Source organism: Rhineura floridana, chromosome 21 (genome assembly GCF_030035675.1).
Source record: "Rhineura floridana isolate rRhiFlo1 chromosome 21, rRhiFlo1.hap2, whole genome shotgun sequence".
NCBI lineage: Eukaryota > Metazoa > Chordata > Lepidosauria > Squamata > Rhineuridae > Rhineura > Rhineura floridana.
The window spans coordinates 17,048,816-17,065,928 of record NC_084500.1 but is presented as its reverse complement, the minus strand read 5'-3'; the positions used below and the strand labels follow the sequence as shown (position 1 = coordinate 17,065,928).

The 17,113-nt window shown below is 49.0% G+C and overlaps 1 protein-coding gene across 1 annotated transcript in view; it reads left to right on the top strand.

Moving 5' to 3' along the window:
- The window catches only part of VPS53 (VPS53 subunit of GARP complex), a 40,305-nt gene that overhangs the window by 17,176 nt on the left and 6,016 nt on the right, over positions 1–17,113 (top strand). Inside the window, exons 8-18 of the mRNA XM_061604958.1 lie at positions 643–721; positions 3,984–4,127; positions 5,755–5,897; positions 6,602–6,743; positions 6,973–7,074; positions 8,150–8,244; positions 8,356–8,598; positions 10,081–10,228; positions 10,531–10,613; positions 14,062–14,140; positions 15,037–15,185. Of these exons, the coding sequence (XP_061460942.1) occupies positions 643–721; positions 3,984–4,127; positions 5,755–5,897; positions 6,602–6,743; positions 6,973–7,074; positions 8,150–8,244; positions 8,356–8,598; positions 10,081–10,228; positions 10,531–10,613; positions 14,062–14,140; positions 15,037–15,185 (1,407 nt within the window). The remainder of the gene's footprint in view (positions 1–642; positions 722–3,983; positions 4,128–5,754; positions 5,898–6,601; positions 6,744–6,972; positions 7,075–8,149; positions 8,245–8,355; positions 8,599–10,080; positions 10,229–10,530; positions 10,614–14,061; positions 14,141–15,036; positions 15,186–17,113) is intronic.

Genomic DNA, 17,113 nt, shown 5'->3' with positions numbered 1-17,113 from the left:
CCGAGTTAAAAAATATAAATAATGTGATACAGATGACCAGGCAGTCTTTTTGCATAACAGCAGAGCAAATGTCCCTGTATTGGTCTAGCTGGAGCCCGTTCAGAGAGGCAGAAGTAGTGCATGGTATAGTCTGGGAAGAGCTGTACCACTTAAGGCTGCAGAGTTGTGGCGGGTTTCCCTGTTGGGAGTCTGTTCTCTATTTTTGTTTTAACAAAGCAGCTCCTCTCCACGCATGAAACCCTAGCCTGTCAAGCAAATCAACCTTTTAATGTCACTTCACCCTGACATGCTTGCTTTTTACATGCAGGGAGTCGTGGTTTTGCTTTTAATAATGTAAGGGTATCGTACAAAGAGAACCTTTTAGCAGAGAGGACTGTCACATGCTAGCAAAACAGGAGTCCAGTGTTCCTTTAATTCTTAACTTTAAGCATCTTCCTTTTAAGGGGTGCTCTGGTTAAAGGACTGCCAGACTTGCTTCTCGATAGATTCCCTTAAGCTCGACACTGCAGTTTTCCCCAGCTGTGCAGACATTTCATTCTCCATCTAGTTTTGCTTCTGCAAACCCGGGAACAACGCTTTGCGCAAAGCCTGCGGCTGGTGACCTGAGCGCTGATGTTATTTCCGTCTTGGTTTTGGGGGCAGGGTGAAGGCCGCCCAGAACGAGCTGGGGCAGCAGATCCTGGCGGACTTTGAGGAAGTGTTCCCTTCTCAAGGCACAAAGGTAAGAAAACGATGGTAAATCCGGGTCTCTCCCTTGCTCTCAGAGGTCACTCCAGGGAAATAAGCTGGAGGTCTGATCCTCCCCTCACGTCTTATTCTGCAGCAACAACAGATTACGGGATATCTAGTCCACTTTTGCAGAAAGCGTTGCCAACGGAGGAGGGGTGCATTTGTATGGGAGAAATAGTTGTCCAGAAGGGCGGCACTTAACCCTTTCCCCTCCCGCCACCTGCAAGCCCTCCCCACGTCTGCTTTTCACCATTTGACCAACAAATGCCTTTGGAGAAAAGGAGTGGCTGAGGAGGGAGTTAAGCATCGCTCCCAACGACTCTGCCATGTCTCCCCTATAAATGCTTCTTCTGTCTGCTCTCTCTTCACCCACTGTAACTTTGCACGTCGCTAGCAAATGCGGGATTGTGAATGTGTTTTTAAATGTTTTTAACGCTGTTTTGTTTTAATGTATTTTAAGATCTGTTTTTATGATGTTTTAAAGTGTTTTAGTGCTTTGTTTGCCGCCCTGGGCTCCTGCTGGGAGGAAGGGCGGGATACAAATTAAATAAATAAATAAACTTGCAGTCAGGCCCGACTGAGGCTGCTGTGGGTTGCCGTCCGAAAGGTCTGGAGGCCGAGCCAAGGACAGAGAGACAGGATGAGCGTGGCTGTTTGTCTCCCCTGAAATATTTGGCTGGTTTTCTGTTGTTGTTGATATCACTCATGTAGTTGCCAGTTGGCAATGATACCTGTATTGGTTTTCAAATTAAAACTTTTTTTTTTTTTTAGAAAGAACTCCTTTGAAAAGGTTCTGGATTATTTTCTTTTTTTAAAAAAAATAATCTTTTTTTAAATTGCGTTTTGGATTTGGTTTATATCAGCCTCCCCTCCCCCTGCTGACTTCCAGATGTAGTTAGATTTCCAGATCCTGTCCTGTATTTTTCAGGGATCCTCCCCGGAACCCTTTTTAAAGATTGGTATTAACACTGGCCACTTTCCATTCCTCAGGTATGGAGGTGGCTCTGAGGGACACGTTACATATTTGTGTTAGAAGATCAGCAATTTCACATTTGAGCTCTTGGAGAACTCTCGGGTGGCTGCCACCCGGACCCAGCGATTGGTCAGTTTTCATTTTGTCTATTAAGCCTAGAACTCCGTCTCTCGTTACCGCCATCTGCCTCAGAGTCTCTTCCTGCAAAGGTTAGTTCGGGCACAGTTTAGTTCCTGCCTTACGTCCTTTGCTGCGAAGACAGATGCAAAGAATTCATTCAGCTTCTTTGCGCGATGGCTTATGCTTGGCCTGAATGCATAGTTGCTGGGAATCACAAGTGGGGAGCAGTTGCCATTGCGCTCAGGTCCTGCTTGCGCTCAGGTCTTCCCTTTGGGGCATCTGGTTGGCCACTGTGAGAACAGGATGCTGGACTAGATGGGCCCCTTCTGGCCTGACCCTGCAGCCCAGGCTCTTCTGATGTTCTTAGGGATGACGAGTTGCAGTCCAAAATATCTGAAGGGCACAAGGTTGGGGAAGGAGGAAGTCTGGTTTATATCCATGCAACAAACTCAGCCATACCAAAACCAGAAAATGGCCAACTAAACCAAAAACACTAGTAGGTTGAGGAGAGACGAGGAGGAACGTAAATAAGATTCTGAGTTCTTTTTAAAAAATACAGTAATATCTCAGTTAACAAATGCTCCAGGAAAGAAGTTCCTTTTATCAAAGTCTTTTATGGAGGGGCGCACACTCTGGCATAGTCAGAATGTGGCTCCTTGCCTACTGGACTGTGGCTGCTGCAGGAAGCTCCCTCCTGCATGGCTGGAACGGCATTGCTTGCCAAGTAGTACAGGCACGTCCATAGTAAACAATGCTTTGGGTTCCCTGGAAGCGCTATTTACTGCAGACGAGCCTGCTCAAGTGTAGGGGAGGATGGCGGGGGTGGGGGGGGCGGCAGCTGCCCCTTGCCTGCCTGCTCGAGTGTATGGGGAGAAGAACTGCGCGCAGAGCTTAAGATTGCTATAAGCAAGATGCTCCATGATAAAAGAAAAAAGGCAAGGGAGGCATCCCTGGACACATTCTGGGAGAAGCCTTCAAGGGGGTCTGTATGCAAGGCTGACCTGAGCTAGTTGTTTCATTTCAGACATACGTATTGTTAGTTTTGAATAAAACGTTTGAGGAAATATGTTGAGCTGCTCTTCCTTTTTGTGGCGTAGGATCCTAGCCCTGTTCTTTCCATGTTATTCCTACCTCTGGTAGCAAAGATTCTGTTAAAGTAATAATGTCCAGGAACGCATGTACTTTGCTGACTGAGGTATTCCTGTGTATATATTTTTTCACATACGTACGATATTAATCCAGGAATACAAAAAGATGTTTATTTTAAGTAAGAACCTAAGAAGAGCCCTGAGGCTGCTGGATCAGGCCAAAGGGGGCCCATCTAGTTCAGCATCCTGTACTCACATTGGCCAACCAGATGCCCGAAAGGGAAGCCCCCAAGCAGGATCTGAGCGCAACAGCAACCCTCCCCTCCTGCAGTTTCAAGCAGCTGGTATTCAGAAACATCCTGCCTCTGACCATAGAGGGAGAACCTAGCCATCAAGCATAATAAATGGGAAATTATAGTACATATTGCTTTCTTGATCCACATAAAGTCTCTATATAGCCATTACAGGAGTGCATTCTAATGTGTGGATTGACATTTCCCTACACTTTTATTACACCAGCACATTGAAAACGCACTCCATTTTTTAAACAGAAAGATCGTAAGATTGTCTGCCTCCTCTGAAGCTCTCCTTATTTCCCCCCTGAGGGTGACATATGGTTACACAAGCAGCGGTTAATAAATTGATAACCGGTTCTTTATCACCTGGTACAATGTGGTCTTTCATATATCCCAAAAGTGTGACGGATCCATTGGAAGACACTTCCAATTGTTGCGTATTGGACGCTGGCGCGGGATAATAAATGATGGTGATATACAGTAGGGCCCCACTCATACGGCGGGTTACGTTCCAGACCCCCGCCGAAAAGCGAAACCCGCCAAAAAGTGGAACTCCGTCAAGAAAATAAAATAAAATAAAATGGCACCTGATGCCCGAAAAATGCCGTAAAAGTGGAACAAGTGCCGTATGAGCGGGGCCTTACTCTAATTGAAAGCCACCGTATTAGCAGAACGCCGAAAAGCGGGGCCCTACTGTACAAGATACCTTTTGGACTTGCCCCAAAATAAAGGAATTCTGAGTTCTTCAATCTCCCTGCCCTTCTTTTCGCCTGGCAGAAGGCTACGGCACACAGCAACATCCTCCGGGACGCCTGCTTAGTCGCCAATGTCTTGGACCCCAGGATCAAGCAGGAAATCATCAAGAAGTTCATCAAACAGCACCTCTCAGAGTACCTCGTCCTCTTCCAGGAAAACCAGGATGTAAGCTGGCACGTCTCCCTCTTTGCAGGCCCTTTTGGCTACTCCAGACAGGCCTGTTCTTTGCGGAAGGGGCCCAGCTCAGTGGCGGAGCGCCCGCCTTGCATGCAGCAGGTCCGGAGTCCAGCCCCTGATGGCATCTCTGGGTAGGGCTGGGAGAGACTCCCAGCCTGACATCCTGGAGAGCCGCTGCCAGTCAGGGTAGATGATACTGAGTTGGATGGGCCGTGGTTCCATAGGCCAAGGAGCTGCCGCCCATACCACCATCCCGACAGGCACATATACAAAAAAACACTGGGCAAGTTAGGATGCTTGGACTCTTCCCACGTGATGGGGTGCTGCCTTGCGTGGGCCAGGCCAGTGGAGGTTGGTCCGCTGTGGCTAGTAGGCACTGCCCCACCAATGGCAGTCTGCCCTCAGCCAGCCCCTGCCTGCCTTCCTGCTTACAACCAGTCCAGGGGCGTGCCAGCTCTTCCTCCTTAGTGTCCAGGTTGGCCTTGCAGAACTCAGCAGGGAAGAGGACGAGGGTGGGGACAGAACTAGGATGGGCTGGCTCCGCCCATCACTGGCTCTGGCTCCACCTCCTGTTGGGCCTTCTACCCCACCAGTTCCAATGGGCACCAGCCGCCCCTGGGCCAGGCAGCAAGTTGATGGAGCAGTACGCCAAGGCTTGAAGGAGACCGAGGTTCAGCAACCAGGTCTGGGGAACCTCTTTCAAGCCAAAGGCCCATTGCCTTGTGGCCAACCTTCTGGGGGCCGCATAGTGGGCAGGGGCCGGAGGCAAAAGCGATGGATGCAAGTTTTCCTTTTTGTGCGGTAATCCCAGCCAGTCAGAGGTTTCTACACAACATTCCTATATGCTCGCGTGCGCACACACCTCTCTCCATCGATGCGAGCGAGAGGTGGTCGCACAGTTGAGGAGGGTGCAGACTAGGGAGGGCAAGGGGGTGCGGCCTGGCGGAGTCCTGGCAGCTAGATCGAGACAGCTACATTTGGGCTGAAGATTCCCCACCACTGAAGTAGCTCATTCTGGCTATGGATAACAAGATACGAGCTTGTGCTCTGAGCAAGCTTGGGAAATTTCCCACGGACAAGCCAGATATCAATCTGACTGTCCGGAGCCCTACAGAGATTTTAGTTTAGTTTATTCCAATCCCACCTTTAGATCCAAAAGGACCCCCAAGATTGTGTATTATTTTCCAAAGAGATGGGGTGCCCTTGCTCCTCAGTAATCTGCCCTCTCTACTCCCCCCGTCCTTGGAGGAGGGATGATCCTGAGGCCTTTCTTCCGCCTTGTTGGAGCTTGCAACTTTAGCCTTGGCAGATGATCTCTTGGTCCTTTCACTATCCTTGGCAGCTCAGTTCTCCAGCCTGTACAATGGGAATAAAACTTTCAGGGAGCTTGTAGTGTCTAGTTGCGAAATGCACATTGGGGGGTGGGGCTCGTCGGATATTAGGTCGGCCTTGATCGACTTGGCATTTCCGCTGTGTTGAGGAGACCAACAAAAAGATTAGTGATTGTTTTACACCTGTAAACCGCTTAGAAAACACCTTGGCGATTATGCGGCGTGTAAATGAATAAATAATAATCGAAATAACTTCTGACTCGACTGCTGTTGTTCCCTTCCAGGTGGCCTGGCTGGATAAAATTGACCGGCGCTACGCCTGGATCAAACGCCAGCTGGTAGATTACGAGGAGAAATACATTCCCATGTTCCCTCAGGAGTGGTGCATGACGGAGCGGATTTCAGTCGACTTCTGCCACATTACAAGGTACAAGAGGGCAGCGTGTGTCTGTGAGAGGCCCTTCTGTATCAATTTATAAAAGTAGTTATATACCATCCTCTCATAAAATATCAGCAGCAAAACAATCGTTGAAATGACTGATTTACTCGAGAAAAGGTTAAAATAGTTGCAACTCTCGGCATAAAAAAGCCTTCAAGGTACGCTCGAGGGTCAAAAGCGAGGGTGCCTGCCGAATCTCTGCTGGAAGAGCATTCCGTGGGGTGGGACCACTGACAGTAAATGCCCGGCTCCTGTGTGAGGAACGTAGGGGGCTGCCTCATACTGAGTTAGACTGTTGGTCCATCTAGCTTAGTGTAGTCTGCACTGGCTGGCAGTGGCTGTCCAGGGTTTCAGGCAGGGGACATTCACAGCCGTATCTGGAGATGCCAGGGATGGAACCCAGGAGGTTTTGCTATTATAAAGCCGTTGATTTATTTGAGGGATTTATGCCCTCTTCATCAGGTTCTAGGGCAGCTTACAGAACATAAAAATTGCAGTTAAACTTTAAAACAACAACAGACAAACACCACAAGATAAAAGAGAGGAATAAAAGCAAAACATGAAGCCTTGTAAAAGCAGTGACCGTATGATTATTTTTTTAAAAAAACAAGAGTAATTGTCTTGTGTCTGAAAAATATCTGGGCAGGTGTGAGGCCTTATCCTTTTCTCTCCCACGCCACCCCCCCCAAAAGGACGGAGCTTGCAAAGATCATGTGCACGCGGGCGAAGGAAATTGAGGTCAAGCTCCTTCTGTTCGCCATCCAGAGGACGACCAACTTCGAAGGGCTGCTGGCCAAGCGCTTCTCGGGCTGCACCCTCTCCGACACGGTGGTGGTGAGTATTGCTTCGTACGGTGTTCTAGGGCCAGGAACCTCACGTGCGTTCGCTTGGCTTGTTCGCTCCTGGGTGAACGGACTCCCGGGAAAGAGCACTCCTTCAGTTGGCCGGCAGAGGTTGACATAAAGCCCACCGGCCTGCACTCATGGGAGCCAGTGATCAAGGAACTGGAAATGCAGCCATCCCAAAGCGTCCTCATCCTCTGAAATCCCCTTCCTTTTAACAGAAGAAGGCTGAGCCGCCCCCTCCCAACACCAACCCCTTCTTGGAGGACGAATCTGTGCTGGACACGGGCGAAACTACGTTGGAAAAGGCTGACATCGACAGAGTAAGTCTTCCAGCCTCTGAGATTTTGGCAGGTATCGCCTGCACGTTTTCAAGCCGATCTTCCCACCCGAAAGGGCTGGATGCTTACACTCTCTCTTTTAAATAGAAGTTCTTGTGTAGCGAAGGGTCGTTCCCATCAACTCGTATCCGATCATTAGGAACAGAGGAAGTTTGGGGACCCATGTGAGATTTTGACTACAGGAAGCTGCTTTATACAGTAGGGCCCTGCTTACCGGCGTTCCGTTTTGTGGTGTTCCGCTGATGCGGCGGCTTTCAATTAGGGGAAATTCCCCGTTTTAAAGCTGCTTTTGCGGCATTTTGCAGCATTTTCACGCGATGCGGCCCATTATAGTCAATGGGTTCCGCTTTACGGCAATTTCCGCTTTACGGCGGGGGCCTGGTCCCTAACCCGCCGTATAAGCGGGGCCCTACTGTACTGAGTCAGGCCGTTGGGTCCATCTAGCTCCTTGTTGCATACACTGAGTGACGGCAGCAGCTCCCCAGCGTTTCAGACAGCCCTGCCTGCAGAAGCCTGGGGCCTTCTGCATGCAAGGCGGTCCCTCCCTTCTGTGGCCATATTTCATGCTCATTCTGCACTCTTGCAGGACTGAAGCAAACACACAGCCGTGAGTATTGTCTCCTCTGACTGGCAGCAGCTCTTTAGGGTCCCAGGCAAAGGCTCCTCCCTGGCAAAGGTTCCTTTAACTGGAGATAGCAGGGATTGGACCTGCAGCTGGACCGCACAGCAGTGTCCTTAACCAGGACTGGCTTGGCCATTGCCTCCAGGCAGACCGGCAGCCGCTGTCCAGCATTTCAGGTGAGAGCCTTTCTTCAGGATTGACCGTGGGGCCTTCTGGGTGCAAAGCGGGTCCTTCTTCCCTCCGCTGTGCTCCTTCTGCGTTTTAAAGACAGACTATCAGCCAGGTGGAAGGGAATGTTGCAGATTGGTTGCTTCCGCCGTTTCGGTCCAGGGCAGGGAAGCGTCGTTTTTCTAACGGTTCAAAAGGCTCAACTTGAATGTACAAATAAGAATTAAAATCTCCCTCTGAAAGCTCCAGGCGGTTTTTGTTTTCCAGCCTAAAAAGCCGAAGGTTCCAGACAATCCGTTCCACAGCATCATCTCCAAGTGCTTTGAGCCTCATCTCTACGTCTACATTGAATCACAAGACAAGTGAGTCATGGAAATTTTCAGGTTACCTGCCTATAAAAAAACAAAACCAAACCAGAAATAGGTGTTGCTACATGTTGATTTTTCTACTCGGACTTCTCATTGGACTTTTAGAAACCTCAGTGAGCTGATTGACCGGTTTGTGGGGGACTTCAAAGCCCAAGGGCCCCCCAGGCCGAACGTGGACGAGGGCGGGGCTGTCCTGCCCAGTTGCGCAGACCTCTTCGTCTACTACAAGAAATGCATGGTCCAGTGTTCCCAGCTCAGCACTGGGGAGCCGATGATCGCCCTCACCACCATCTTCCAAAAATACCTCCGGGAATACGCCCGGAAGATCCTCTCGGGAAACCTGCCCAAGTGAGTTCTTAGCGACGTCGGCTGACATTTTGATTTTAGGCTTGACGAATGTTTCTGTAAGGGCTTTTGAGGGGTCGTTTTTTCCAAGGGCAAAAGAGAAGTAAAACCATCAATGGCAGCCATCAATGGGTCTGCTCTGAGTAGGGCTAACACTGGAGACATCCCATAGGCAGCGGCCTTATACTGAATCAGATTATTGGTCCATCTAGCGCAGTATTGTCAACACTGGCTGGCAGCAGCTGTCCAGGATTTCAGGCAAGAGTCTCTCCAGGCCTTAGGATTGAATCTGGGGCCTTCTGCATGCAACGCAGACACTCTGCCGCTGAGTGATCGCCCTGCCCCAAGAAGAGAATATTGCAGAGGAGGGCCTGAGAGCGTCCGGCAAATGTGGCCCTCCAGGTCTTTCTATCCGGCCCTCAGGACTCTCCCCCAAGCCGCATCCCTCACGGGCCCTGCCCTGCGCTTTCTCAGCATGCTTCTGCCTGGCTGGCAAAGGCCCTTGAATTGGGATAAGGCCTCTTCCTTGCCTGAATGGAGAGAGACGTTTGGGCGTGTGGGGTGGTGATGGCGTAGAACCCTCTGGCCTCTCTGTGGCGGGGATGTCGCCTGCAACAGCAAGGGAAGAGTTGCATCTGTCAGTTTGCCCTGCTGACCACGACTGTCTGCCTCCACTTGAAGGCTGCCCACGAAGGAAGGCGGCCCTCGGGCTGAGAAAATGTTCCCCGTCCCCACTGCAGAGGGGAGGGTCTTTCCAGAGCAGCTGCCGTGGGGTCTTGAGTCTGCCCCTCTTTCCTGAGTCCGGCCCAGATTTCTCCACCTTTGCACGTAATTGTTCTAGGTCTGCAAAAACGGGGGGCTCGCGGCGAGGAATTGTGGATGGGAGAGAGCTGGCCCACATCCATGGTAGAAAAGCAGGCACGGCATGGAGAAAGCAGATAGAGGACAGTTTTTCCTCTCTTATAACACTAGAATTCAGGGACACCCAATGAAGCTGAACATTGGAAGATGCAGGACAGAAAAAAGAAAGCAGAGTATAGTTGAACTATGGAATTCACTCCGATGGGAAGGAGGCGGCGATGGCCTCCAACTGGGATGGCTTTGAAAGAGGATGGCCACAGTCACGGAAGAGCAGCTGTCGGGCTACTTGCCACAACGGCTGTGCTCTGCCTCCACGGTCCATGGTAGCAAGCGTCTGAAACCCAGTTGCTGGAAACCACAAGAGGGGAGAGTGCTCTTGCGTGCAGGTCGTGCTTGCAGGCTTCCCGTTGGGGCGTCTGGTTGGCCAGTGTGAGAACAGGATCTCGGCCTAGATGGGCCACTGGCCTGATCCTGCCGCAGAGCTCTCCTTAGGTTTCTCTCGTTTGCACCCCTTGGCTGTAGCGATGGGACTATCCCAGGGAACCGCATGCCAAGGCCGCTTTGGGCCAGCAAACGCAGCGGTGTGGTCAGTCGGCGTGTCGCTTTCCTCTTGCCTCCCTGCAGGACTACTGGTGGCGGCGGCGGGCTGACCATCAGCAGCCTCTTAAAAGAGAAAGAGGGCTCAGAGGTGGCCAAGTTCACCGTGGAAGAACTCTGTCTTGTCTGCAGCATCCTGAGCACTGCAGAGTACTGCTTGGCGACAACCCAACAGGTAAAACGTCGAGAGGTTGCCTGCAGGCAGCGTAGAGATGGGAAGGCCTGAAATAAACCAGAAAAGGATTGGGGGAGGGGAAATCCCCCTCCCCGTTTTTCCTGAAAAATTGGGAACAAATGGGGAAAAGTCTCCCCTGCCCCCCCCCCAAAAAAACAAGATCTGTTTTTTTTTCCAGGCCTTCACATCTCTAGGATACCAGGGCCGGGGAGCTAGGGAATCTTTTTGGATGCAAATTGCCTTGGGATTCGTTGAATTTTAAGAGGAACGTCTCACCCCCCTTTCCCAAACTTCCTCAACAGCTCGAAGAGAAGCTCAAAGAGAAAGTGGACGCCAGCCTCGTGGAACGGATCAATCTGATGGGAGAGATGGATACCTTCAGCATGTACGTTTGGATGCTTGAGGTTTTTTTATATTTTCTGGGGCGCTGTGGGCATGGGGGGGATAACTATGAATGCTTTTCAAAGAGATAATCTCTGCCATACAGCAGGCTGGGTAAAGGAATCGGTGTTGTCTATAAGCTGTAAATGGTTGGTGAATTATCTCCACACCTACCTTTTTGTCCTATATCTCGGTAAAGACAGGGCCTTTTCGGTTGGGGCCCCTTGAGTGAGTGGAACATTGCCCCCAAGAAATTCATATGGTCCCAATCATGTGTTTTTTCCCCCCTAACAGAACTCTTTCAAGACATTCTTATTTCAGTCTGCTTAATTGCTGTGTCTTGACCAGCCTTTGCCAACTGGTCGCCCTGCAGTTGCTTTGGACTACACATCCCAGATTTTTTTTAAAAAAGTTATGTACACGGTCTCACTATTCTGTGATGCCAATGTGTCCTGAAAGGCAGTTTATGAAATCTTATAATAAATAAGTAAATATGCTTGCTTTTAAAAGGGTTAGCTGGGTGAGATGGGTTAGCTGATTTTTATTTTCATTTCGCTACTGCTGCTGTGCTACCAGTTGCTGGAAACTGCAGGAGGGGAGAGGTGCTCTTGTGGGCTTCCCATTGGGCCACCGTGAGAACAGGACGCAGGACTAGATGGGCCACTGGCCTACCCCGCAGGGATCTTCTTAAGTTTTTATGCTTTGATCGTTCTCCCAAGATGCTTTGGATTTGATCTGCTTGCATGACTGTGGGAAGTACAGAGGGTGTCATGGACTGCCCTTCCATTTTTCTCTCTTCATTTTTACATTTTTTTCACATTTATTTTCCGCAAGTTTATGCAACCCTATAACACCAAGGTCTCTGGGTGGCTTATGGTCAATCAATCAACCAACCAACCAACCGATCAATCAAATAAAATGTTAATAGTTAAAAGGAAGAGAACGATAAAATAAAAACTAAATAAACACCAAAAAAGAAAAGGAAAAAACCAGGACACAACACCTCTATGATGAAAAACCTCATATTTTTAACTGGGAGGCCCAGACCACATGAGTTATTTACAAAGCTTGGATGAACAGAAAGATCTTCACCTGATGGCGGAAAGATCACAAAGGTGGCGCCAGGCGAGACTCCCTGGCAAGGCTGTTCTATAACAGGTCCCACTACCAAAAAGGCCCTCCCCCTAGCGGTCACCCTCTTTGCCCCTCATTTTCTTCACGGCGGCCATCTCAACAGGCCCGGCGCCCCACAGCGGTGATGCGATGGAACTAATCCCGCCGCACTAGGCAGAGGGCAGCGAGCCCCACCCATTGACTCAAGCTGCCCATGAAACTCCCCTCCCCATTTTACTTTCATTTATCAAAATATTCCTCGTTTGCCAGCTCATAAAAATATTGTGTACAATTTTTAATAAAAATATTGTGGCAATGTACAGTTTTTAATAAAAACATTGTGGCGATGTACAGTTTTTAAAAAATCACGGAACATTTCTGTTATGCCTTAACACGAAAGCCCGCGTCGTCTTTTTCACGCCACGGTTTTTCAGGCCTTTCCTCTGACAGGCCTGTCAGACGAGGTGACATTTGCCTCACATGCCAGGAACGCCAAAGAAAATGGAAGCAGCCCAGAGCGGATGTTTCCATTAACGGTGACGGCTTTTAATGCACCATTTACAACTGGATGTGTGAGCCTTGACAGGCTGGGAGGGTTTTTGTGCGCGTGTGTGTGAGGGGAAATGTTACGAAGAGGTGGACATGCGTGAGGTGGCAGACCGCTTTGGTGTGAGTTGACAGCTCTGTCAGGAAGTTATTTGGGCAGTTCCTGAGGAAAGCTTGATGATTTTAATTTGTAAATTAAACGGCAGATTATGCCCTGGAAGATTGTTGGGGGTTTTATCCTGAGTGATGGTGGGGGGAAAAAAAACAAGTTAGGCAGCCGAGTGGCGCATTGCACTTGTTTTTCTCACAGAGCTGGTCAACGCCGTTCAGACTGGCTTACAAACATCTTTCCTTTTTGTTACTGAAGTTGTAGGTTGCTCATCACACAAAAAGGTGTGGTGTAGAGGTTGGAGTGTCGGACTGGGACCTGGGTTCAAATCCCCACTCGGCCATGAAGCTCTAACTGGGTGACCTTGGTCCAGTCACCTGCTCTCTGCCTAACCTACCCCACAGGGTTGTTGTTAGCACAAAACGGGGAGAGGGACACCACCTTGAGCTCCTTGGAGGAAAAGGTGGAATACAAACATAACAATTAAATATTTATTTGGGCTCCTTTTAGGTGGAAGGGCGGGATATAAATTTAATAAAGCATTTTTTATATCCAGCTCTTCCTCCCAAAGGAGACCAAAGAGGATATTTATTTATTAAATTTCTATCCCACCGTTTCTCCTAAAGGGAGCCCAGGGTGGCAAACATCTAACAGTTAAAGGAATGCCATTTAAAATTTTCAAAAGCAGCTCCAAAGGTTCCAAAACATTTACAGCATCTAAACCCCTTTTAAAAGCTATCACGGTAAAGATTCCTGTACTGAGCAGGGGGGTGGACTCTAGGGCCTTGCAGGCCCCTTCCAACTCTGCTATTCCTGTGATTCTGTAAGTAAGTAAGTAAAAATGCATCCTAACCAAAACGCATTTACACAAAGACACACAATTTGCATTGAAGTTGGTTTTCAAAGGCTTCTTTTGCAGATGTATTAAACGGGCAGCATTTTCGACGTGTGTCTGTGTATCAGCATGAAGGATTGTGTTAGTTTATGGGGTTGTCATAGCATCCAAGGGTTCAGAGGAAAGGAATAAAAAGGGTTAAGGGGTAAAAGAAGTTACATAGAACGTGGACCCACTGCCAAGAAAAACCCCTTCCGTCTTAAGTCTAGAGCAGGTTAAGGAACCTGGTGCCCTCCCTAGCTGCCACGGAGAGTGGTCAAGGGTGATGGGCGTTGGAGTCCAGCACCATCTGGAAGACCACACATCTCCCCTCCCACTCCGCTTCTAGAGGTGATCAATCTGGGTCAGGGTGTACCACCGCAGACGATTCTTTTCTCTACCTAGAAAACTCGGGTATCGGGGAAAAGGCTGGGCTCTTTTCCCTGAACCTGCTAGCATTCTGCGTGTGGGGAATTCTTAACCAGATTTTGTCCTCCAGATGTTGCTGGACTCCAATGCCCTTCAGCCTTAAGTCCGTCCCTTTCGCAGCCTCAAATGGCCGAGCGCAGGCTGCAGCGTGAGGGGCTTGAACCATTCTCCCTCAACCCTGAGATCACCCAGCTGGTCTCTGCCTCAGAGGTCTTATCTTAGTTTTATTATTTTACAAGTCTCTGGATAATGTTTTTTTAATGAAGAAAGATATCAAATGAGCGAGCAATAACATGAAAACCCTATTTATAGAGTCATTGTAAGTCGGAATCAACTTGAAGGCAGTCCATCTCCATTTCATTTTCTTGTTCCTGTTTCTAGCGTGATTTCAAACAGCATCCAGCATCTGGTTCAGGACTTGGATGCGGCCTGCGACCCAGCGCTCACCGCCATGAGCAAGGTACCCGTCGAGTTGGGGGGGATCCTCTGGGGGGTCAAGTCGCTCAGCCCCTAGAAAAGCTATAAAGGGTTCAAAGTGCCGTAAAATGGATGTTGGAGATGTACAAAATGTCAGAACATATCCAACAGCAATGGGGAAGCCTCCGTCCTGGGGGCCAAAGGCAGCTCCCTTTGGCCCTCAGGATTCTATCTAGGACGCATTCCCTCCTGGACCACAACCCTCACTGGCCCTGCTTTGCACCTTCCTGGTTGGGACGGGTTCTTGAACCCTGATAATGCTCCTTGGTGGACTGGATTAAGGATCTTGGGGGGGAGGGTTAAGTAGAACATAACCTATTGTATGAAGGCAAGATAAACTTGAATTGCTCAGCCCACTTTTGCCTCTGGCCCCGCCCACTACGGGGAAGCTTTCCCACCCCGATACAGAAAAATCAAAATGTGTTAATGGGGCATCTGCTGGCGGCCAGCAAACACGACCCCGGTGCTGTGGCTAAAATGTCGAGACGTTAAAGCAGGGCTCAGATGGATCCCTGCCCACCCGCAAAGTTTACTTGGGTGACCTTGAGCTGTGCTCTCCCTCCCTCCTCTCTTCCTCTGCCTACCCCCCCCACCTCCTCAGCAGATTAAAACTACCTTACAGGATCATTGTGAGTATAAGAACAGGTTAGGAGGGAAAGAAAACTGGGCATGTTTCTCAGAACTCCTTGGAGAAAAGACAAGATTAAAATAACAATGATGGACTTGTCCTACAGGTACGAAAAGGGGAATGCCACTGTGAAAAGCCCAGAAGGACGGTCCTCTCTTCCTTACTCTGCTGTCTCTTAATTCATATTCTTTTCGAACTTCAGAGAGTTGAAAGCTGCGTGTCTTTTTTTTAATTCTTATGCCTCTTTGCAGATGCAGTGGCAGAATGTGGAGCACGTGGGCGACCAGAGCCCGTACGTCACCTCTGTGATTCTCCACATCAAGCAGAACGTCCCCATCATCCGTGACAACCTGGCCTCCACCCGCAAATACTTCACGCAGTTCTGCATCAAGTTTGCCAAGTGAGTCTCTGGCTGTGCCGCCGGCAAGACCCCCAGAGAACTAAAGTAGGAGCAGGGGCGGGAGACCAAAGACTAATGCTTCTTTAGCTGAGTCTCTCTACATGCTTACCTGGAAGCAAGCCCCGTTGAACCGAGGGGGGCTTTGCTCCCGAGCAGAAAAAAAAAGGCACAGAGTTGTGCTGTTAGCATGTGCAGCCCTGGAATGTCAGTACAGTTTGATGTGGGACAGGCCTGCACTGAAGGGACTGTCGTCGGCTCAGGTGGAGGATGATGGCAAGCTGCTCCCACCCCCCAAACCTTAAGGGCCATCCCTAGAGGAGAAGCAAAAAATTAACTTTTACAAAGAAAAGTCCTAGTCCACATGAATTTTACAGGCTGGCTCACTTGCTAAAGGTAGCCATTAGTGGTTCTTGGCAACTGGAATAGCTGGGGTAGAATTCTGAACAGAGATGCTCCATTTAGCTGCCACATGTTTGAAGTTTTTTGTTTTACTTGCGCCCCTCTTTTCTTTTTGTCAGGGAAAAGATGCAGGGAGCTCGCTCGAGCTGTTTTGCGTGGGACAGTTCATGGGTTCTGTGGTTCTCCCTCACCCCCTAATTCTCCAGGAGCTCTTTAAAAAAAAAAAAAACCTTCTGGGGCCTTCTCTTGATCAATCATCAGTTGTCAGCAGCAGCTTTCCAAAGTGCGCCTCTGCAAAAAATTTACAGTGCTTCAGGCTCCAACCGTCACCACGCCTGAGGTGTTGCTTTAGCAGAGCAATAAAGCCATCCATATATATTAAACTCACACATACACACACGCTTGTGCCATTCTTGCTGGGCAGGTTTTTTAATAGCTTGGCTCAGCCTGCTCGCCTCTTTTTTCTCTTTTAAAAAAGAGTTCACTGCTCAGCCCATGCCACAGAGGAGAACCTCTGCTGCCCTACTTTCGCATCTGGAATCAGTTTGGATGGAAAAAGAAGGGAGCGTTCCTTAGATGGTATCCCCTGTCCCAGCAAGTGCGGCCTTCAATTTGAAGCGAGGGCCGGAAAGGCCTAGAATTCCGCTGCTTGGGAATGGAACCTTTTTAAAATTTTAATTTTTACTCCTTTTGAAAAAGTAAGCTTCTAGCCCTCTTGGCTCCAGAAGGGACGCTTAAAAATGTATGGGCAATGCCTGGCTGAAACCTCAAGTTGAGCATGGAACGTATGAAGCTGTGTTATGGCTCTGATAGCTGTGGCCTCTCCTTCTGATGGTCACGGCTTCAGGAAGCAGAATCTAGCAAGTGTGGCTCATAGCCTTATGACCCCCGAATTTGTCTAATCTTTTAAAGCTGTCCAGGTTGGTGGCTGCCTGAATTTGCATAGGATTGTGTTCAACATTAAGTGTTACTCAGAACAGACCGTTAAAATGAATGAACCTAAGTTACCCATGTCTATTAACTTCATTGGGTTAACTCTGAGTAGGACTAGCATTGAATACCCCCCATAATTTATACAAGATGTGGGATTTTCTTAGCATAGAGTATTTTTGAGAGCAGAATTTTTATTGTTAGCACGGAGGACACGTCCAGCCTAGGGCTACAGCTCTGCATTCGGTTCCTGAAATGCCAATTGACTAATATTTGAAGATGAGTCTCCTTCCTCTTAATGTTATCTTGGGCGGGGGGGAGAAAGCCTTGTTGGGAGTGAAGACTCCGTCTCCTTTCCTTTTTCAAACTTTATTTATTTATCCATCCATACTGTTTATAGGCAGTCCTGTATCAGAAGCGATAACTGGCTTGCTAGGCAGAAAAGAAAAAAGAAGCCTTCTTAATTTATTTAGCCTTTAGCCAAAAAGGCTGTCAGAGAGGCAGACAGAGATCACTAGCAAGGGTTCCCTGTCTTCAGGCGTTTGCCATTTTAAAAGACACGTCACACGAGGAAAGAGGAATGGCAGGGAGGAGGGGGA